At 39.9% G+C, this 23,898-nt stretch overlaps 3 protein-coding genes across 5 annotated transcripts; all 3 read right to left on the minus strand.

Annotated features, from left to right (window-relative positions):
• Positions 1-2,281: 2,281 nt before the first annotated feature.
• parvg (parvin, gamma) lies at positions 2,282-7,406 on the minus strand. The gene is made up of 12 exons (XM_079449775.1): positions 7,227-7,406; positions 6,341-6,441; positions 5,961-6,063; positions 5,475-5,615; positions 5,276-5,391; positions 4,874-4,929; positions 4,758-4,792; positions 4,566-4,627; positions 4,384-4,452; positions 4,035-4,136; positions 3,681-3,753; positions 2,282-2,656 (listed from the first exon to the last, which is right to left on the minus strand). Exons 1-12 carry the CDS (start codon positions 7,372-7,374, stop codon positions 2,583-2,585), a joined length of 1,080 nt encoding a protein of 359 aa, XP_079305901.1. The 5' UTR covers positions 7,375-7,406; the 3' UTR covers positions 2,282-2,582.
• A 352-nt stretch (positions 7,407-7,758) lies between these two features.
• parvb (parvin, beta) lies at positions 7,759-18,605 on the minus strand. Of its 3 annotated transcripts, XM_079450367.1 has the most exons (14): positions 18,566-18,605; positions 17,705-17,834; positions 12,738-12,827; positions 12,230-12,300; positions 11,487-11,589; positions 11,095-11,235; positions 10,863-10,978; positions 10,723-10,784; positions 10,430-10,449; positions 10,203-10,264; positions 10,052-10,120; positions 9,863-9,964; positions 8,985-9,057; positions 7,759-8,723 (listed from the first exon to the last, which is right to left on the minus strand). In XM_079450367.1, the coding sequence occupies exons 2-14, from the start codon at positions 17,814-17,816 to the stop codon at positions 8,647-8,649; spliced, it is 1,098 nt and encodes a 365-aa protein (XP_079306493.1). In that variant the 5' UTR covers positions 17,817-17,834; positions 18,566-18,605; the 3' UTR covers positions 7,759-8,646. The 3 variants fall into 3 exon arrangements, with proteins under 3 accessions (XP_079306493.1, XP_079306495.1, XP_079306494.1); XM_079450369.1 differs by lacking the exons at positions 17,705-17,834; positions 18,566-18,605 and adding an exon at positions 16,387-16,481 and having other exon boundaries at positions 8,372-8,723; XM_079450368.1 differs by lacking the exons at positions 17,705-17,834; positions 18,566-18,605 and adding an exon at positions 14,733-14,833 and having other exon boundaries at positions 8,372-8,723.
• On the minus strand, positions 18,121-23,521 carry hdac10 (histone deacetylase 10). Its single transcript, XM_079450366.1, has 20 exons — positions 23,334-23,521; positions 22,857-22,991; positions 22,566-22,662; positions 22,386-22,483; positions 22,105-22,209; positions 21,934-22,002; positions 21,678-21,804; positions 21,475-21,540; positions 21,342-21,401; positions 21,117-21,206; positions 20,903-21,009; positions 20,498-20,565; positions 20,051-20,309; positions 19,878-19,968; positions 19,723-19,808; positions 19,584-19,637; positions 19,425-19,506; positions 19,152-19,343; positions 18,912-19,071; positions 18,121-18,807 (listed from the first exon to the last, which is right to left on the minus strand). Exons 1-20 carry the CDS (start codon positions 23,396-23,398, stop codon positions 18,800-18,802), a joined length of 2,019 nt encoding a protein of 672 aa, XP_079306492.1. The 5' UTR covers positions 23,399-23,521; the 3' UTR covers positions 18,121-18,799.
• Between the last annotated feature and the right edge of the window lie 377 nt (positions 23,522-23,898).

The following is a 23,898-nucleotide window of genomic DNA, read 5'->3' on the forward strand; positions in this document are numbered from 1 at the left end:
ATTTGTGCGGAACTAGTATTTCAAGAAAATTGTTTACCTCGAAAAGGAGCGGTTTCCTCTCCAAATGTTACCACACGTCCTTATTTATCTCAGTCTGATTTTCCCGTTCATCTCAATAGAGCTTGTCAATCGACGTCACGTCGTGTTGCATGCTGGGGAGGCGCCGCCATCTTCGGAGGTCGTTTACTAGCGTTTGATACATGATCCTCGATGTGATTTCCTTCGCGTTGTTTACAAGTCGGAAACAAAAAATCCGTTATATATTTATACAATATTCCGTTGTCTAGTTTCTGTCCTAAATGACCCACCATGTTTATGTCTTCTTAGTCAAACGGAACAACATTGAACTGAACTCACTAGCAGAATAGAGCCGGTGCCACCTACAAATATGGCTGCGACACCCAGCATGCAACACAGCGTGACGTTAGCGCAACATTCTCTACAGCGCAAACTTAAACCGCCTGCTGCCATCTTTCCTCATGGTATTAATATCATGTGACTCCATGTTACTCTGGAGCAACAGGAACAGGAAATGACATCATGTTGATTGCGATTGGCTGATGACCTCTCACTAGCATCTTTATCTGATGTCATAGACAGCGACATCTATATTGCGCTTACATAAGATTATAAAGTGTTACTAGCTAACCATCTTCTGTAATTTAATAACATTTGATATTGAATATACATTTTAGTTTTTCTCTCATAATTCAGATTCGGTGTAAAACAGCATCATTAGTAAATAACACAACTTCAAATCAGCGATGGAATATTGACTCCATTTTGTAATGCTCATTGCTTTGACAAGACAATGTCTGTAATAGGTTCCTCAGGTTTTTCCTCGTGTTTTGAGCAACGAACAGGGATTAAAACTCGACTGACATCATGTTCTGAGCAATCCGTTTTTGAATATGTCTGGATGAAGCCCAAAGTGATGTTTTTGGCAGCAAGCAGCCCAATTACCCTCACCGTACAGCCGAGCACCGTCATCACGTCCTGTAGCTCCACTATCTTTGGTTTAAGGTAATTGGTCGGTCTGAAAGCTAAAGGAGAAGCTGACCAAGCGAGACGGGGTGTGGACATGAGATGAGTGCGAGTTTTATTATGCCGTTAGATGGCAGAATTGGTTCTGATTTGTTCCTCCAGAGCTTATATGCTAACTTCCGGAGATGTTGGACCCCTCAAGAAACTCCTCCGTCACTGAGAGGGTTTACTCGCACTCGAGCGTTTGTTGACAAATCAAATGTGATGAATGTGAAGATTGTGCTTTTAGCTACTAATAAGACTGCATACATCTTTATTTGAGCTTGAAGACTTCGGTCTCTTTCACTGTAATTGCACTGAAAAAGTGGCCAGTTTTTGTCCAAGCCCTTTCCTTTTCTGTTCATGTGGCTCCCGAACGACATGCGGGTGAAGTTATGGCTTCAAATCAAGGATGTCGTGAGAAAGATTAGCAGCGGTGAGTCATCCATCTTCACAGACGTCCCGAGGCCTGTGATGATGAGACATCGTCGGGGGGCTTCGGTAACTGTTGGCCGTTTGTGCTCATTTCGACAGTTCATCAGTATCCCCCCCGTCAACCTGACACAACCCCACCGCCACATCTCTGCACATCCAAACGCATTTTTAGGCTACGTGACCGAGAGCCATGGGGCAGCACTTGTAGGGCAGGCGGGCGGAATCACAATCCATGCGAACAGGTCACCTGGGGTCATTGTGTGGGATGTTTTTAAAGTGATTAATGTGATGAAGTCTGTAAGTCGGCCTGTCGACCCACACGTCTCTCACCGCCGGCATCTCCATCGCATAAATAGATGAATTTTATTTTATTATGACCCTAACAACCGCAATAATGCAAAAGAAAGGTTGAAATAATGTGGTAACTGATATGAATGAATAACAAACTGGCATGAGAATAAAAATGTCAGTCTGTGGCGTGATAGAAATTACCTGCAGGCAACGACTCTAGAGAATCAATCCGCCCGCACCTCGAACCCTGTCACATTTGCAGTGAATAGACCCCGCTTAAACTGCCCATAATGCTTTTGCCATTCACATTAAATGAAAGCCATTCACCGTATCCAATTTGAGAGAAGACACATTAAGGAAATTAAATTACGGAGGAGGATGAAAAGAGAGAAATGCCCTTTACTGTTGACGCCAATGAGCCCGGGTTCCTCTGCTTAGGAATGGAGCGATTGTGTCATTGGCGTTTATACAGTTTTCGATTAAAACGCTTTGATTCATATATATTAAAGCGCTTAATGTGAAAAAACTAGGTAGGTTCAATTGCCACTTTTATTAAGCAAACAAGCTGCAAGCCAGGAGAAAACGATTGGATGATAGATTCAGACTAACAGACATTTGTCCACAAAGTGGATGAGTGGAGAGGTGACATTAAATCGAAGCTGTCAGCGTCCACATGCACTTTTCATGATGAGATGAGCAAATGTATATATAAGTTATACGTCAATGCTGTTCTCTAATGTGAAGAAAGGCCAGAAATGTACAGCCATTTTGATCACTGGAAACGTTATGAAAATGAATTGAAATATTAGAGAGAGGGAAATGTGATGGGGAGCTTATGTGTTTTTGTATTTCCTGAATAAATAATACAACACTTTTACAGTCGCCGGAACATCTTGGGAAACAATATCTGTAAAGAAAGGAGATGTTAGCATTAGTGACTGAGCATCAAACTTACCCCCCCTCCCTTAAGTTGATCCAAACCCATATACATGTCTTTGATTGGTTGAATATTTGGAAGAATGTTGGCACCTGACTTTTCTGGGGCACCATCGACTACCGTAGGATCGTTTTTGTTTAATTTTGTCTTTTACACTCAATAAGATATTATGAAGAATTACGGAAAGCAGTTCTGGGGCACCTTTGACTGCCATTGCAATTTTTCCTACCATGGTAGTCAATGGTGTCCTAGTCTCGCGTTGCCAGACCTTCAAACCGAAGGTGTGGAGCGTATCGCAGCTCTCTTGGGCCAATGCCTACCCACCAAGCCATATGACTGTCAGGTTAAGCAACCATTCACGTTTCATTTGTGCCGCGTCGTGTTTAGAGGCGTGGAAATGTCCCGCAGTAACAGAGCGGTGTACAATCACGAACGTGTTAATAGTTAACAGCAACAAAATGTTTATAGGTATGCCGTGAACCTCGCATACTTTAAAGAATTCTTTAAAGAATTAAGTCGATGGTGATGAATTCTTATGGCAACCGTTGTAAACACGACAGCTTGCTTCTTAGATCGGACGGCTTTGTGTTGTTTCCAGGTGGGCCGTTAAAGAACGCGACTCGCACGTCTCCCGGAAATCCTGCGAAATTCAACCAATCAGATGAAGACTTGCTGAAGTGTTTCCGGAAAAGTGTGCCTTATGCATCAGCCGTTTAGCCAACGGTCCGTGGTCGTGATGTCGGAGGCTCAGACTAATGGTGCCCCAGAAATATCAGTTGCTAACATTTTCCAAATATCTTTCTTTGTGTCCATTTGAACACATACATGTATACAGGTTAGCAACATGAGTACATTAAATTTTTTGGTGAGTATCCCTTTAATGCAAAACTTGACACACAATATGTTTATCAGATTTAATATACAGTACACTGTCTCTATGTATGTAAGATTATAAAGGTTAAGAACAGAGACACAAATAAAACACCACACGTACCCTGAGGATCTACTGACTCCACTGGAAACTGTCTGTCAATCAACAGATCCAACGCAAGCTTTACATTATGGACCTGACACATAAGACAGAAAATCACACGCGTATGAGATCTCTTTAATACGTCAATTATTTCTTCTAGACGTCAAGAGATTAAATGGAGAGCAATTTGAAACTTTTGATTGTTATTTTCTCAGATAAAGTCTCTTCTGCACTCAAAAGTCAATATTATTGAAGATCTCGATATGAACTCAAACATTTCTCATCCAATTCACTCCAAGCCAGATTATTTTATTTATACAATCTGCATGAATGCATTTTAAAAGATGATGCTATAACATTGTCTCAGATTCTCACCTTTTCCTGAGAACCGACGGGACAGAGGTGGAACTCACACAATGGGATGAAGAACCCTTCCAACTGACCGATCAACAACAGCAGAATTACTCCATCTGAAAACTAAAAACACAAATCATTTTCTGTATATTAGTAATGCAGAGGACATACAACTAGAAGTCTTAAACGGACAGTTCACCCCGAACCCGACTTTCTTTCTTCCGCAGAACACTAAAGAAGATATTTGGAAGAACGGTGATATCCACAACAACACTGACCGCCATTGACTTTCATTGTATGAACACAAAACCACAGAGACATTTCTCAAAATATCCATTTTGTGTTCCACTGAAGAAATGTGTTTACACACCTGTTTCTCGAGATCAGTCACGTTTAGTCCCAGCGATGCCATGTTCTTATTTACAAAATGTAAAATTGCCTGTAGGAAGGAAATAACTTCATTATATAATAATGTTGTCAAAGATGCATTTTCAGAAATGTTCCAAGGAAACTCATAATCTGAAAGGATAAGAAAAAAGTCTTATAAGAAACCTTTTTCACAATCTCAATTTTGTGCGCTTCCAGTTTAAAGAGCTCGTGGATGGGACATTCCTCTGCACAGACATCACACATGAGACGTTAATGATCATACGGTTCTTCTTCTTTATACGCCTCCACTATCTCAGTTACTGATGCTTATAAATATGGAAATGAGGCTTAGAGTTCAGCTTGCATTTGACTCACTGTTAGATTCTCCTGCAGGATCTCCACTGGAATTACTGTAGAGACACAACAGAGCGTCAAGCAGCTGATGCAAGTACAGTGCGGTTAAACGTACGTTTGAGAAAGGCCATAAAAACCTTTGAGAAGTGATGAATTCAATCTGCTTGTCTGACTTGATGCCACTTTTTGTTACCTGTTTAATGAAAGAATTTGTATTTAACATACATTCTAAAACGTGTTTTTAGACATATTTCTTGGACCGATAGATTTGTTATTATGTTTATTAATATTATTATTGTTGGTACAATAATAATTATTGTTATAAATAATAACAATAATAATAACAAGTATTGTTATTCATGAATAATATTTTTATTATTATTATGGATGTATTATTTCACATTTATTGTTGTTATTAATTTATAATTATAACTCATTCATTTCAGATTTTTACATGTGTGTAATACATATATTATTTGATGATGAGTTGACTATTCATTTAAAGTGAGAAAAAAGAATAAAAAGTTGTTTATGATCACCTCACACTGGATAACCTCAACGCTGACGTTCGCAGGCAGCACGAGATCGGGCTGGAAACGCTTCACCATGGCGACAAGAAGATGCAACGTAGCCAACAGGTCTCTGCTGTGAATGACTGGCAGATGGGGGGAGAAGGGTGGGCACATGCTCATAAATATGTATATGGATAATTGACCAGCACTGATCTGATTGACTCACGTTTTACGCTCCATTTGGCCTTTTCCGCGTTAATCTCTAAGATCTCGTTCAGAGCCGTCAGGGTCGCTCCGAGTTTGCGTACCTGAGCATCAGCGGCCAGAGCGATTTCATCCACCTGTAACTGAACACCTGTGAACCTACCTGAACAACACACACACATGTTGAATTTTCATATTTTAAGGAACTTAAAAAGAACGCTTTGAGAAAATCGATTGATTGTATAATTTATCCGCTGTTTCGTTAATGTGGACCCCAAAAATGTCCCCACAGGGATGGAGGGATGTTTGGTCCCCGCAAGGTTGGGTTTAATCATGTGTTCCATTACTGTAATGATATAATGCAAAACATTTTCTAAATGATCCCAAATTTAAGTTAAGTAAAATATATTTTAAATTTGGATCAGTTGGATTAAGCATGTTCTTGATAGGTTGTGTGAGATTCACTGCGAATCGATATCTCCTTTGCTGGATTTGACATCATTCTTACGCAGCATGTGATGAAGGACGAGCCCGTCGTACAGGTCTTCCTCCAACGTCCTCACCACAATGTGTTCAACCTTAAGAGTTCTGTTGATCCAGTCCACCAAAATCTAGACACAAACCCAGCAGAAAAAAATCATTGTTTATTTACCTTCACGTCAATAAACCTGCGAGACTTTCTTTCTTCTGTGCAACACAAAAGAAGATATTGTGAGAAATGTCTCTGTGGTTTTGTGTCCATATAATGGAAGTCATTGGGGCCCAAAGGCTCTGTTGTGTGCTGCAGAAGAAAGCCAAACGGGTTTGGGATGACATTAATGATGAAATGAATGAATAAATGATGAAAGAATCATCCCTGAACAAACATTCAGTTGTGATGTATCTCACCTCCTTCAGTTTGTTGAGTTTGGGGTCTTCTAAAGAGCTCAGCGGAATCATCGCTCTCCTCTCGGTTGGCGCCTGCTCATCTCTCCAGTCGGCCATTGTTTCTGTCAAACAGTGAAGTTTTTACCGTTGTATTCAGCAAACTTTGATTTGCTGCTTCGTTTTAAAAACCAACTGATGTTTGGTTCTCTGTGTTGGCGTCCTGAAGGAATTTCAAGGACTCGATTCATCACAGTGTGTCGTTTTTTAAACTGACGTTTATGGCCGTGATGAAGTGCTGCACGGTGAAGTCGACTACTAACGTCAAAACACAAGGACAGAGAATCTCCACAGCATGCAGCAGACGTCGGCGCTGAGCGCTGATAGAGCTCAGAGATGCTCAGAGACTCCTGCATCATGCACGCCAGCACACATACTGACATAACACAGACTGACAGCCAAAACATAAAGCTCTCCGACAACAAAAACATCCTGAGACAGCGAGAAAGAGACTAAGAGAGGTGTGAAGCTGTATAATTTGTTACGCCCATTAATTTTTTGTTTACGCTTATTTCGATATTTATATATTATTTACACATTACTCATTTTGCACTTCTTTATTTTTAAACACTTTTTGCTCTGCTTGCTTTGACGAGAGAGATTCCTAGTAATTTTCTTTTCCATTGAAGTATCATGCATCTCGTTGTTTAAGAGTAAATGATCCACACGAATCGTCAAATGTTTCATATTTCCTTCCATAAATTTCAGCAAAACATCACAAAAACAGTTGAGACATTAACAGCGAACCAAGACGTCATCCGTCTCAACGTTGAAAGTACACCGTCTTTCATTCTCCTCTGTGTTTCCTGTCATGTTCAATGTTTTTAAGTGAACCCGCACAGCGCTTTACCTCTACTTTCACCGGACATCTGCAGAAATCTTCCGTCGGTCTGCAGATAGAAAAGTGTCCAGACAGTCGTGGTCCCCAACCCTAGACGATCATAACACCCTTCAGAATCAAGTGAAAACAAGAAGTCAGATCTGGGTGAGGCCTGCATATAAGCAGACAGGAAGTTGCAGAAGCGCGTACACCCGTGACTTCCTCTTTAGATGTGTGTAAGGTTTTATACGTGATAAGCAGGTTCAGAGGAACAGCAAAACTGTCAAACACGCACAAGACCTTCTAGAAACACCAGACGGATCACACAGAAGATGCTTCATGTGATTCCCAAACGTACAATCCTGATCAAACATTGCGTGTTTTCAGATGACGTATACCAGGTTTGTGTGTAAGAATGGTGTTTTTCTCTCTCCCTCTCTGATCAAGAAAACGCCGCCTTTAACTGGAAACCAGAGGTAATTTTGGGCTGGAGGGTTACCATGGTTACCACACCAATGAATTCCCACATTGAACACATCAAAAAAGTTAATCAAAGCATGTGAACGGCATTATTTGTTTTAATTTTGCACATCCAGAGACTTCATCATACAGAACAATGTTTACATTTTTTTAAAGATTTTATAAATGTAACGGTGTGGTTGATACAGTGTTGCCATGTGGTTCCTAGGGAGCAGCTATGCAGTTGCTAAGGTAAACTAAGTGGTTGTCAGTGTGTTGCTAAGCTGATATTTGGATGTTGTTAAGTTTAGTTTCACCATATACCTAATTCAAATCTTTAGGGGTCATTTAAGTGCATTTATTCATTTAGCAGATGTTTTTATTCAAAGCCACTAATCCTAGAGAATTTAATATTTGCTCTACGATGTTATAACTCCCAACAAACACACTACTTGTGGTATCTTTTGTGCCCGTAATGCAAACAGTACAAAAAATAAATATATACTAAATATATTTACTATCTAATGTGTGAAACAAGCCCACAGATGCATCTTTAAATCCGTTTCAGCATCTGGAATATAAGCAGGCATGGAGGTGAAATATTTATACGGACGGAGGTTTTACAATATTACTAATTCTCTTTTTGAAGGTGTGAGGCTGTTTTTTTACGCAAACTGATTTACAAAGATAAATGATTCACGCATATTAAAATAATTCAGTCCATTGTGTAAAAAGCGGCGTGCTGCATTTATTTGCAATTATACATTTTACAGCAGTTCTTTGAGAATCATCCACAAGATTATAATTCATGCCCAGTCAAAGTGTTATTTCTCTTTAGTGCTTTAAGGTCAAACGCAACATTCTGAGATACTGATAGAGCTTAATACATTCACGTCAGGGGATAGAAAGAGAGATTATACAAAATATTTCATTCTTACATACAAAATAAACAGCAGGGATGTGTGTAAGCTGCATATGAAGTCTATATATGTTAGTCTGAGTTCTTGTAGTTGGTGAACAGGTTGTACAGCACCCTGAGCGTGGACTTCAGATTCAGGTTCACCACATCTACAACACATAAAAAAATCACCGTTAGACAGACAGATTCTGGAATATTCTGAAGTATCATTGTGAAGAAGACAATATTTACAATGCATTGGGAGTGTAGTAAACTGTACATGTATACGAAAAATACTGTTACGTCATCGCCCTCTAGTGTATAAAGCGGATAAAGCAGTCTGGGTGTTATTTTTACTGTAGTTTAGTTTTATGATAGGTATTATATTGTAATTTGAGAATTTGATGTTATTGGAGGGACTATTCTGACACCTTCTGGTCGCGCTTTGGGTTTCTGCAATCCACCGTCCTGCATGAGCTCAAAAGCAAATGCCACGTTATGCACCTGTAAGAGAGAAAAACAAGCATCTTTATTTTTATATTAGTTTGCTCTGTAGTAGAAGCACCAGACATCAGATGAATTCAGATAAAGTTAGAGATGAATGCCATTACTTTATCACTGTATCAGACATCATACCCCAAGTGATATAACACATTAACAGACCCCATTAGACGTCAACAAACTGAACAAATTAGACAGATAACGTATCTTCATAACATCAACCTATCTTCAGACCCCATTATACTGTACGTTATCAGATCATATCAGGCATACAACGTTAGAAACTGTTACACATCATATTTATTTCACATCAGACCAAATATTATGAATATCATCGGACCATGTCTAACATCATAAGACCCTAGATTGCAAAAGAGAAAAATCAGACTCATCAGTACACAGAAGACCATGTCAAAGTGTACAAATGTGGTCTGATGAGGTCTTCTGTGTACTGAAGCGGTCATATGTATACTTATGTGGTCTGATGAAGTCTGATGTGGTCTAGTGAGGTCTTCTATCTACAGAAGACCTCATGAGACCACATCACTACACATAAGACCTCGTCAGACCACATCAGTACACAAGACCTCATCAGACCCCAACAGTACACATAGGACCTCACTTATTGCTCCCCGAAATCTTTGTAAGTCGCTTTGGATAAAAGCGTCTGCTAAATGACTAAATGTAAAATGTAAATCAGTACACATAAGACCACAACCGTACACATAGGACCTCATCAGTACACATAAGACCTCATCAGAACACATCAGTACACAAAACCGCATCAGACCACATCACTGTCACTCACCTTCTGTTCGAAGCTTTCTGGCGTGAGGTAGAAGTTATACAGCGGCACAAAGTAATTTTCCAACAACCCCATTAACAACACCAGATAAACGCCATCTGCAAACTAAACACGCACACACACGATACTCTGGGCACTGTGTTTATGATGATGGTGATAAACAGTACTGTACTGTACAGGTGATGCTCATACCTGTGATTCCAGCTCTGTCACCTCCAGATTGAGTTTGTTCAAATGTTTATTCACAAATGTGATGAGTGACTGCAGGAATAAAGCACAGCAGATTCCTCATCTGAACCACACAGAGCTCAGACATAAACCTGAATCCTCAATCGCATCTCACCGTTTTCACTACGTTCAGTTTGTCAGGTGCGTGATCCAGTAATGTGTCGAATGCATCACGTTCTGCAAATCAATGACAATACAAGTAATAAAAGTCCACTAAATGCAGGACTCTAAACATTTACACTTATCTGGGTTTTGATCTTACAGAATCTCGATTAGTTTTAAATTTGGTTTTCCTAAAAACAGAACTAAAGGGTTTTTAAATAATCCGCTGTGGAAACTCACCTGATCTTCCCATCATCATTCTGTCAAAAAAGAAAAGACATAGACCTTTTTTACTAAACTACCAAAATATTAGATGCCAAAATGTAAATGTACAAACCTTTAAGGGATTTTTTGGACAAAATGATTTGGCAAATTTGGGTTGCATAAAAAGAATATTAAATAAACATTTGCGTATACGTTGTATGTATTTTTTCTCAAAGCTGAACTTTAGAGTTGACTTTAAGCACTATTGTACATCTCCATGTTTAAATAGCGCCATCTACTGGAGAGATCTGTGCAGTTACAGGACTTACTCTGTGCTGGACGTGGTCAGTTGTTTGGTCACATGAGACGTCTGTAGGATTCCCTCTTTTTTCTACAAAACAAACACAAACTTGAATTTGATATCACTTTCAACATCTAATACATCATATTTTTAAGAAAGGGTTCGTACCTTGACCACAATCACCTGGACGGACACATGCTCGGGTAAACGGATGGGAGCTGTGTAGTAGGTGGCGAGCGCCAGCAGCAGGTAGACGATGGACACCAGGTTCTTCGAGTGAATGGCTGAGGAAAAACATCAAGATGGATCAGATTCTGATATATTTTTATGTCGTTTATTATCATATGATGTGGTTGTTGTATTCCTGGATGAAAGAGTGGAGTGTGTGTTGGATGCTCACAGTCGACGCTCCACGCCGTGTTCCACTCCAGCGGTCTAAGAACTCCATTAACAGCCTCCAGAACCGTCTGCAGTTTCTGCTTCTGTCCGATCTCTGACTGCGTAACTTCTGCCACATTCAGCTTATAACCGGACAGCTTTTCTGTGACAGAACGCACTCACGGTCAGAATGAAACCAGTATGACAGAAACACACATAAACGCGAGACACAAACACAAAAGCTCACACACCTATGTGCAAACCAGAGCCATTGAGAGAGAGAGTTGCGTCAACCCTTTTGACTCCCATGGAGACGTTTTTTCACAGCCATGGCGGTTCATGGAGGCCACAACACAAGTCCAACAAAAAGCATAAAAAAGGATAATCAAGTATATGTAAATTTCCTAGTCTTACCAAAGAGTTTTTGAAGCACCTGTCCATCATACAGATCCTCCTCGAGAACCTTCACAATGATTCTTTCCTCCTCCAATTCACTGTTGATCCAGTCGATGAGAACCTGATAGGACGAGAATACACCAGAAATCACACAACGTCCAAGGTCTCTCACAACAGTCCTTTAAGGGGATTCGGTTTAGCTTAAACCTAAAACCTTTTAGACCAGTGCTTCTTAACAGGGGGGCCGCGGCGTGGACCAAAAGGGCCCCTCATGATGACTAATAATTTCAGATTAGACAAAGTGAGCATTGAAATACACTTTAAAACAACTCAAAACAAAGATATTCTTATTATTTGTCCATTTCTGTAATGAATAAACACTTTCCAGTTAATATCACGCTCTGAGATATTTTATTGGGTAGTTTTGTGAACGGGAGAGGAGCCTTTGAATATTGTTGAATACTGTGGGGGGCCTTAGAGTCAAGAAGGTTGAGATCCCCTGTTGTAGATGACGATAACCTCCTGTCTTTCAATAAACTTAATATTTCTTCAAATTTCCAACAGATGTTTCCCAAAGAAGTGAATGAACTCCAGTAACCTGGAGTAATAGCACGGTTTGAGCTCTAAAGGACGCAAAACACCATCAAAACTCCAAAGAGCTTAATCGCTCTTTCTTTTTTAAACAAAATACATTTTAAGATTGGTATGGGGGTAAACGATCATGAGATTGACAATCGAATGTGAATAAATGACTTTTGTACCCTCTGCAGGTCTTTGAAGTTGGGGTCCTCTCTGGAGTTGGGGTCCAAAATGCTCCTTTCTGCATTTTCCTCTGCACGGATTCAAAATCAAAGACGACATTCTTAAACCCACATACATGTGCTTTAATACACACAACACTTTCTTCAAAGATAAACATGTTGGACACGTCTCTCGAGTGGGAGGATAACTTGTCCAGTCCTCTGACTCAGCGACCAAAGTTAGTAAGAGACGTGGAGGAAATGAGAAATCCCCCCACACCCAAGACTCACAACCACAGAATGACTCCCAGACTCCCCGGAGATTTTTGTCTGAGAAGAACTCGAGACACGTTTATATGTTTCATTGCAAACTATGATTTCAAAGATTTGAAGTCTCCAATAAATCTCAATTGAATCTCATAGGTGTCTCCAAATAACTGAGATATTAGCAATATGTGAGTGCTGACATCTAGTGGTGAGGAGGAATGAGAGTTTTGATGGGCGGTTTGAAGAAGGGGAGATGCGTTACCCAGCAGCGTGTCTTCTGGGAGCAGCTCAGCGCCGGTCTGAAGGAGAGGAGCGTTGATGGCCTTCTTGCCCTCCTCCTGAAGATCACTCACTAAACACACAAACAACAGAAACATTTCGGGGAATTTGTATTCGATATACATTCTTCAAAATGATCAAGAGATGATGTTTGTGATGGACACATGTCACATGACACGTGATGTTATTGTTAAATCAATAGCAGCGGGTCTGGGTTTTTCAATGAATGGATGAGTTTTGCAGTAATTAACCAGACTCTCTCTCTCTTCCTGCGGCAGATCATTACTTCATTTATAATTAGACCGATGATCTAATGCTTCTTCAGAAAGCTCCCTTCCACCCAAACGGAAGCACAGTCATCATAGTTCACATCTAACCAGAACTGACAACATCAGATGGAGTTCCCTCTGTACGCCACCACACCCAAACATATACACATACTAACTGGATAGGGTTGGAGTTTGTATTCTTTTGCTTTTATACAGTTTAACTGTATAAACAGTACTGATGTCATAAAAACAGTCTCTATGATCAGTCCAATTCAATGCCGGATTAAAGCATCTGCCAAACACAGATGTAAATTCAGCAATATCTTATTTGCAGGTGTATGTCCCTTATTTGTTTTAGCGAAGGTTTTATGGGAGTTAGAGAGAAAGTGGGCAGTATTCGGCTGGTCATGTGATCCAAACGTGGCGTCCACCGAGATGGGTGACCTGCCTTCTAATTCAAAATAAGTGTATTGGTCAGCACAACCATCTTAAAGGGACAGTTCACCAAAAAAATTCGAAGTGTTCATCATTCATTCACTTTCGTGTCTTTTTAAACCCGTGTGACTTTCTTTCTTCTGCAGAACCCAAAAGAAGACACTTTGAACAACGTTGGTAACCAAACAACATTGGCCCCCATTGACTTCCATTGTGAACCTTTCTCGAAATTTCTTCTTTTGTGTTCTTATGAAAAAAGAGTCACATGATGACAGAATTTTTATTTATAGGTGAACTATTCCTCTAAAGTCCCCCTGAACAGGAAGTTGGGATGGTTTTTACTTCCGTATTTTGACGCATTTCCAAGTAAAATGGAATTTAGGAATGAGAAACATGGGCGTAGCTTGTGTGCGATGTGATTGGATGTATAAAAACATCTATTTTGAAATAGATCTGGCTGCAGACTGACATTTGAAGGGGAGGAGTTAACGGATGCTCCGCCCAATCTGTCTTACATACATAATTTAAAATGACTGGAGGGCGGAAGCACATTTTAACAGAGATTATTATGAATTTGCAAAAGAGAACAACCCACATTGATGAACAATTTACAATAAATGCTGCAATATTTCATGAAAAAATAGGAATTGTAATTTTTTATTTCACTGGGACTATAAACCCTGATTTAACTGACACATAAACATTTCAGCTCCAATGGCACGGTTTTACATTCACAGTTTTTCATCCACCCAACAGATCAGCACAGCACTACAAAGCGTCTGCATGCATCTCCCGCTCGATCTGTGTTTCCTGCGAGATAACAGTCCAGATTTATATCGTAAAAAAATGCCACTGTTTCTCAGAATTACAGTTGCGTCCGTATAAATCAAGGATATAAGTACAAACCCATTTTTTACAGTTTAAAGAGCAAAACGATAAAATCGAAGACAATTACTAAGCTTGCCACACGTTTGCATTCAAATATAAATATATTTAAAAATAGATCAAATATGTACAGTATGTCATTGAAAAGCATTGAAAAGTTTTCCTGTAGCTCAGTGGTAAGAGCACTGCGTTAACAACACAAGGTTGTGTGTTGGATCCCAGGGGATTGCAGACACCTATGTTAAATGTATAGGACAATTCAATGTAAGTCACTTTGGATAAAAGTGTCTGCCAAATGCCTAAATGTAAAAGCCATAGATATATCCATATACTGTAGATATCAGCCATATAGATGTATCACAGAATATATGATAGAGCTCTTAAACTACCTTGTTGTCTTCTCTTCGTTCCACACAGCAGACCAGCCATGTCCAGTTCAACAACACTGGATCCCAGTAATGTCCCCGAGCTGAGTTGTAGTGGCGAGTGTGTTTGTGAGCTAGAGGGGTCGCCAGCGCGGCTACACCATCGGCCCCCGCGTCATCACATGTTATTTCTGTCTCTTACAAACCCCCCACCCTCACTGCTCCTGTTTCACTGAGACCAGACTGAGGAGCACCGGCGATGAGCGGCCAACCTGAGCGAGAATTTAGCTTCAAATGTTTATCTTTTTCCATAGATCAGATCCCAGAGGAAAACGATTTAATGAAGTTCTCGGTTGGGTTTTATTTAAGTCTCAAATGCTTCTGCTAAAACAGAAATAAAACAAATGTGAGTGTATTTGTTGAAGATCCACGATGAGTCCGGCGGTGTAAAATGAATGTAGATTGTAGAAGTAAAATAATCCGGATTTGAGTGTATTTGAAATGTTTGAGGTCATATTGAGACCTTCAATAAACTTGACTATTGATTGCAGAATTGACAAATCTGAGCTCAGTTTAAGACATTTGTGAGATGTCTGACTCGTGAGACGCAAATGGAAATCAAGCAAACATTTCCATCGCTGTACACTTAATCTCATTGATGTCTAAGAGAAACAATTGAGATCTCATACAGCATGTGCAATTTCTTTCTTATTCTGATTAAAGAATGTTTTTTACTAAAATAAGAAGTTATTATGAAAATGTTTTCCATCTGTTTGGAATTTCTGAACTACTGTTCAGCATTAATGAATCTTTCCTTATATGATTAATGAAGTAATTCATTTAGTTCGCTCTTCCCTGGGAAGAAATAAATCTGCCGGTAAAAGCTTTGCAGGCCTAATTCTTGGAAACCTTGGTGTAGAAATCAATTAGCAAAAAGCTGCCGATCAGATCAAGGACTGCAGTGAGATTAAAGACAGAACAACACAAACCCAACACAACAAACACTTCACCCGGAGATCAATACACACACTGCTGTGTGTGTGTGTGTGTGCGTGCGTGTGTGCGTGCGTGTGTGCGTGCGTGCGTGCGTGTGTGTGTGTGCCTCGCAGCGGCCAGGGAAAGTTATTTATTACAAAGCAGATAAAAATACAGACCCAGTCCGCTCAGAGAGAATGAGACCAATCTTAAAAATAGCAATATTTATTTCTGGGAGCACCAGGATGTGAAACGAGAGACGCCGAATGAGTAACACCTAGTTTATGTGGAGAATAGACACATTGTGACACATTACAGGAGGATCTACAACATATAGTGTCCACAATTACACACAGTCTCTGATTTATCCTATTCAATTGATCCTTGTATACTTTGTTTCCTTTGCTATAACTATTCGAATAAATGTGTATATTGATTTTAATATCTTAATATTTTAATGTCACTGCTTGCTTATTAAACTTTGGTGTCTTATCATACTGTTGTACCCTTAGTTTTATAACTTTATAACTGTTTGTGAATAATATCCAGTGTCCGGTCTTGTTGCGTGTTCTAGAAAGCATAAACTTCAGCATTCTAGTTTACGCTTTTATTCTAGTCAAACTATTTCAATCCACGATGACACAACTCAACATTCGTCACTGACGCTCAACGTCAACTTCAAATAGAAAGAAGTCAAACTTACTTGAAACGGTTTTCTTGAGGAGTCTGAACTAACAAAGTCTCAGAGAATGTGACAATGAACAAATAAAGAGAAGAACATCCAGTAGTGACTCAGCATCTCACACACTTCCTTTTAATATATATGGGGGTTTCTGATATGAACTTCTGCAGAACATTTATGATAAAGTTGTGGTTCTTCTGTCAGTCATGATAACTGCTCTGAGGTTCCTGCACTTTTTATTCAGCGCGAATGAATGTCCTCTGGGTGGCGCTACGGACCTCATTCTTCACTCAAGGATACACACCAAACCAAAGATAGATGGATCAAATCACTCAACTGAAAGACACTATTAAAAAATCTGTAGATCAATAATTCGCTGACTTGCGCTCAGATGCATACAGTATCTGTATTTTCATAAAGTCCATCATCTTCAAAGCTGTCACCCACACAAAAACAGTTTAAACAAATGAAACACTAATAATTATTAATACATGTCACCAGATGTCAACGTGTCTATGCATGATTTGTTTGCTTGTTTGTTAACTGAAACTTTTTGATAAAACAGCAAGTGCCTTATCACTGGTCACGTGATCTCAGCATGGAAGCCCCCATGTGAGGAGACCCCCGTGTGTAAAATACAAAACGAATCACATGAGCATGTCGTATAAGTGATATAAGTGAAATGTATAATTCCTTAAGAAAAAATCTTTCAAACATTTTGGTGGCAAAAAATACATCATCCAAACTTACCACACAACAGGGTCACCAGGATCCGCTTCAGTGTCACTGTCTTAAGTTTACAACAGCAAAAAACAAGCACATGTCTCTGTTCCTCAAACAAACACAAAGGAATGGAATGACAAATGGACACAAACTTGTAAATGAGCAGCTGTATACACAAATAAAGACTTGAGGGGGTTAAGCTTCATCTAAAATAGCTCAGGATAACAACTGTGAAGCCCAGACACTGATTTTTAACCCTTACAACTTTGTTAAGGAACAAACAGCTCCACAGAATGAAGAAATCTCTTTTGTTCTTATCTGAATATGTTGAACTCCTGTCTATTTCTGTCCCAGACAGCAGCACAGTGACACATACTGATATGATGCTGGCCAATCACAACCTTCAGAAAACTTGACCTATATATACTGATCAGACCCAGCTACATTTTAACATGATAATAAAAAGAACAGATCAATTGTTCACATATGACACTTTTTAGACACGCATCATATATTGATCCAATGCAGCACCATGGACAGCGATAATAACATATTAAGCATGATGTCATGTGGTCGTGTTATTAAATGAATGTTTTCTATTGCAGGGTTAATTTACCTTCTTTAAGTTTCTTTTTGCGACCTAACGTCCCTCCTAGTTTACCGAGGAGCGACTCGTCCTTCTTTGTTTTCCCCGGCTGTCCGGATGCTCTTGTCGGATTCGTGGCCATCCCGCTCCGCTGCGGCTTCTGTCGGAGAAATGAAAGGATGCGTCTTAAGGTGGGCGGGGCTTAGAGACCAGGAGTTCATCGCTATTTATAATGAAAATATTCCGCTGAATATTACACAGCGTTTTCTTTTGTGCAAGTTATTCATTTGTGTTTTAACGCGTATTAAAATTATTGAGAGGTGTTTGTGGTGTCGTTTGTTTAAACCGAAATTGAGGAATCACGCGGTACCTGTTACTTTTCTCACCGCCGGCCATTTTGAACAAACCACAGTCGTTCGAGGTTACGCGAAGACAGATTGCTGAATCGGATTTCAGTTCGCTTTTTATTAGAAACAGTTTTAGTATAAAAACATTTAAAATAACGTTCAACCCTTTTTTTTAAAACGGGCTAAAATTGTAATGAAGTTCAACGGAGGATGGGTATCTATGAGACGCGAAGCGACACCTGGTGGTCAAAAAAATACAATCCCAAAGGCATCCCAGTAGATTATTTTACATTATACAGACCACACAAACACTGGATAAATAAAACATAACCACGAGGAACTATATAACATATACATTATATGTGGAAAAACATCAAGAAAGCATCTACTTTATATGGAAGAGACAAATGCATGTTATGATATTTCTGTAATAATAACAACACCTTTGTCAAAATATGATTGTGATAATCTAAATATACAAAAAGCATTGTTTGACAAAATAATTATATTAACATTTCGATATTAAACAACTTGTTTAACTCACTGTTCTCACTGTAGTGGTGGTGGGGAATTTAACCGAAAGCAGATCTTTGCAATGCATTAAAGCAGGAGTAAAACAGGAAGTATGTCTCTTCTGCTTCATATATTATACATATACACCCACACATTGGTCAAGAAAAAGACGACACTCAAAAATGTAATATTTTTTAATCCCATTCAAAAGTGAAAATACACATTTTTGCGCAGCAAAGATTGGCTCATATTCCAGATGTTTTCATCAGCTTTCTGAAATTTCACACAAATCACACACACACACACAATTATTAGTGCGACATCACGTTTACACATAAATCACATTAGGGACATAACATTACGTGCCTATTACCTACCTGTACACCGCAGAAGACCCCATCGCTTCTGCAGCCTGCCTCTCTGCTTCTCCATCATCTCCACATCTTCACGTCTGAGGACCCCCAGAGCCCCGAGAGGAGGTACAGGGGCACCAGAGAGGGCAGCAACGGTAACCTCAATCAGATCTTTATCATCACCCTGTGAGTGATTTACAGGTATTAGAAGTAAGCAACATTAATTATGTTGAGACCATTTTGTCTGTCTGAACTGAATTTGACCTGCAGTAAAGTGAGTGTCTGGCCCTGCGCCAGGCCTTGGAGCAAACCGGTCAGGTGACCCCAGACTGGTGGCAGATGACTCCCACTGCACGACGCCACAACTCCCAGCACAAGGCCGGGGTTAAACTCATAGGCCAGGGGCAGGATCAACCCCAGAGCTGCCTGTATGAAACCGGCTGTGAAGCCTTCACCCTAAAGACACGCAGAAAGAGCGTTCATGACAAGAGAAATGAAAGACAACAGATTGGACGTTGACCGGGTGTGATTACACACCTTTTTCAGACGCAAGGACAAGCGGCTCATTGACTTTTCCTCTTTGGAGTCTTCACCGCAGATCTGGACCAGTACGATCTTCCTGAAAAGTTAAAGCCGGATAAAAGGATTGACGGAGGATGCAGAATATGTTAAAAAATGCTGTAAGACTATTCTCACCCATCAGTGGTGTCGACCGGCAATGTCCCATCTCCAATAAAAACAACCAGCACCCTTTAAGAAAGACACAAGGACTCTTAACATCACACAACAGCAAGTCGTGACTCATCTCAAGCAAAGTGTGAGATGATGGTTATACCGTTCAGCCAGATGGGTTATTGAGTGTTGAAGAGCACAGCATACAGACACATTCAGATCAGACACCAGGACACATCCGTTACGCACCTGAGAACATATTACACACATCAACACACAACTGCACACACATACACAACATGTTGTTATTTCACATACCTCTTTGTTCTTTATTTGGTCAAGAAGTGAAATTATATTTCTGAGGGGCTGGAGGTTCTTCTGGTCTGTTATGTGTTGAAAATCTTTTTCCCTTTTATAAAAAAAAATAAGAATAAATTGGAAGACTTTTTATACAAAATAAATTCTGATCTATCTGATTTTGTTCTACAAACCAGATTCTTTGTGCTTCTTCAGTTGCCGTTTGGGAAATTTCCCCTAAAAGCTGGCAGCCCTCTGGCAGAGAGAACTCCACATCGGTAGGTGGCGCCACAACTGTGCGCACGGCTGGCGATGATCTGGGTACGGGTTCAGGCCACACAATATCCTGTGTCGTCTTGTCTTCTGTCTCTGGGGAAGGTTTCTCATCCATCTTTAAGTTACTGTTAGTTTCTTCCAGTTTGCAACGTTTGTCGTGCGCTTCTGAATAAGTTTCTTTGAGAACACAATGAAAAAAATAGGAATGAGTTACGACGAGCATAAATCTATCACAACATTTGATCTTCTTGAGAACAAGACAAAACAACACTTGAATTTGCAACGAAACCCATTGAAAGCAAGTTAAAAATGTATTGAATCTCAAATCTCAAAAGCAGAATCACAGCGAGAACACAAACACTAACCCGAGGGTTCAAAACAGCTCCAGTATGATGAATGAGCTCTGCGAAGATTCTGAATAGATTCCAAAGCACTACAAAAAGAAAGAAATTGTGTCGTTATAAAAATATTATTGCACATAACAAAATGCAAATAATACATATGTACATATTTGATTTAATCAATTGTAAACATAAGTATTTAATTTTGAATACACAATTATTTGGGGATGGATTTTGAACCAATGATATTTAACGGTGGGTACAGAATTAGCAGAAATACAGAAATCAATACAGAAATCAAAGAAACGGACACTTGATCATTTATTACTTGTTGCTGTGTTGCGTCATGCCTGGTTTTAACACAATGTGTCAATCAAACCTGCTCATCCAATAAAATGCATTCACCTTGTGAGTGACAGCCCGACTCACCTCTCACAAGGGCCACTGAGTCCTGACAGTTCGGGGGCCGGATCTCCAAGAAGAGTCTGGACAGTCTGGCAAACTGATTGGGCCAGAGAAGTCAGGTTGTACCCACCCTAAAAAGTGGAAAAAATACCATAATATTATAAAACAGAACCCAAATGAACAAATACGCCTTTTAAAAATGAAATGAACCTGAATTTACAACTTGAAAATGACTGACCTCAAGGACAAGACACATTCTGCCAGAAGCGAGAGGCATCAGCAGCTGGGTGAGATGGGCAAAGATCTCAGGAGTGGCCACCATTTGACCCTGAACCAGAGCATAGACCATTTTCAGGTATCATCAATTCAATTTCAAAATATGATCAGTGTTATTTGATTAGGAGTTTCACACCTGTGCAGCCAATCACAGAAAACAATCGGAGGGCTTTTGGGGGCGTCTCACCTCTGGGTCTCCAATGGCTGAATCGAATCCAGCACACACCAGCACCAGCTCTGGATCAAACTGAAAAAAAAACATCAGCATATCAGACGCAAACGAACACACAGAAAATATCTATGCTTTTTTCTATACAAACCTCATACGCGACGGGTAAGAGAACGTGGAAGAAGGCGGTGAGGTAATCGCTGTTGGTCATCCCCACCTACAGGAAAAGAAAAACTTCAGTGTCTGTCGTATTAAACATACTCAGCCCAAAAATGGAGATTCTTATTAAGTCTTAAGTGGTGTTATGTTATTGAAAGGCAATTTCAGAGCAATAATTCAAAAGTGTGTGATTGCCTTGTTCCAGGGGAGGTTGACATTAAAGCCCGATCCTTTGCCCTTCCCGACGCTGGTGTAGTCAGATTCTGGGAGATTGGGCCAGAAGGCCTGATGCTCGAAACGATGCCAGGAGAAATAAAGAACGCTGAACAAAAAAGGAATCAACCTTCAACTGGTTAAAATAATTAGATGGGTAAAGAACCCCATTGGGAACACCTTAACAACTGTTTGGCAACCCTGATTTTATAGTCCGTATGAATAAATTCAGACTAACCTTGGATCTTCCTCAAAACAGTACTGGATACCCTGACCGTGATGGACGTCCCAGTCTACAATCAAAACCCTGAAAAAACCCACAATTGAAACGGTCAAATTCATCTGTGTGGCTGACACTTATCTGTCAGTATTACAGGTGTAAATAGGAAGAACACTAATGTATGTTCACCTCTTCAAATTGTAGTTTTCTTTTGCATATAGAGCAGCGATGGCCATGTTATTGAACACACAGAAGCCGTTGGCAGCCGAGCGCTGACTGTGATGTCCTGGAGGTCTGGAGAGAAAGAAATTCAAAACTGTTGACGGTCAAACCATCAATATGCCATCTAAATGCTTGACTATCCAAACGAAAGCATACGTAGAAAACAATGATGACTGTAAATAGTGCAACATGCTTTAAATGGCTTCAAGTGTCTTGATGTATGTAAATCTGCTGGTTTCTGTGCTCACCTCACCAGAGCCATGCCATTTCTGACCTCTCTCTTCATAACGCTGTCCACCAGCTGCAGCGTGGCTCCCGCGGCTAACTTAGCACAGTGATAGATGTTCTGAAGATAAGAGAGAAAAATACATCAAAACACATTCATGAGATCTCTAATTCATGTCTTAATGAGGCGCACACGTACTTACCGGGTGGAAATAGACATCATTGTACTTCTTTGTAAAGGCCATTAGCTCCTCCACAGTCATTTTGGGAGTTTGTTTGACAGCTTCTAGATATTCCTCACTACAATAGACACAAAACACTTACAAGAGCAAAGATAAGAGTCCTGGAACTAATCCCCAATCTGGAAATGTTTAATCCACTATAAACAATAAACAGGGCCTGTTTCTCATCACACACCAGCACAATAGTTTGTCATGGAAACTCGCTGTGGTTTCTGGTTAAGAAGTCTGATATCCAGTAAGGTCATAACAAACCTGTGTACGAGTAAAATCTCTTGCTCGGTGGCCTGGCGGACTGGCACCTGCTTGCATCTCTGTGCCAGCCCGTGTGCCCTGAGGGCATCATGGGATACAGTCAAGCGTTTGGGGACCTCAATAACACACGCTGCACTGGACAGACAGTAGAAATCAACAGTTGAAAACAATGGCAGAACTCAGTTAAAACCAATGTTGACCAAATATATTTCAATGATGCCAACATTTGAATTAAACACAAATTGATACAGTTAAAGACACAAAATGAATGAAATGCAAACACCATTTACTTAAAATGCCACTTTGGTAGTATTCTTAAGTATGTTGTACAATTTAGATACAGTATTAGAAATGTTAAATGCAAGCAAGTGTCGTTCTCAAATTTACTGACAAAAAGCTTTTTGATTTTTACAGTGACTTAAATATCGATTATCATATAAAATGTTCATGATCTTATCTTCTCTTATATCATCTTACTCTGTCCAGAGGAGTTTATATCGGGTCATCTCCTCGTCGAAGATAAGCGCGCATCCCGACGCCATTTCAACACGCTGTCTGTCGGTGATAAATGAAGTGGTTAACGAAAGTAAATAAATGACATTTACAACACCGCTACAAAGTGCAGGAAGTACACGTGCCCGTGTTTTCGTTTGCTTCCTCGCGGTGTGAATGTTGCGCGCTGTGTGCGGACACTGCCATCTAGCGGTTGTTTTCGGTTTACCGATTACGCTTCCCAAAACAACGGTTTTTTTTCAAATTTGCTCATTTCTTTGTTGAAACGTTATACGAGATATACACAAAGTAGATAGAAAGTTTAAAATAACAGTTTGTATTATAAGATAATCTGACGCCACTGTGATTTGTGTTGAGATTTATATCTGCTACTTCTGATTGGTACATTCACAGTGGATGCTGCTACTTGATTGGTAGCACCGTGACGCTAAGCCCGCCCCAAACTTGACGTTATAGGGAGAAACGTCATTCCACATATATACGTTTTATTTTTATAAATAGTAAATTAGTTTGTGGTTAATAATAAACA

Source organism: Barbatula barbatula (genome assembly GCF_947034865.1).
Source record: "Barbatula barbatula genome assembly, chromosome: 25".
NCBI classification, from domain to species: Eukaryota; Metazoa; Chordata; class Actinopteri; order Cypriniformes; family Nemacheilidae; genus Barbatula; species Barbatula barbatula.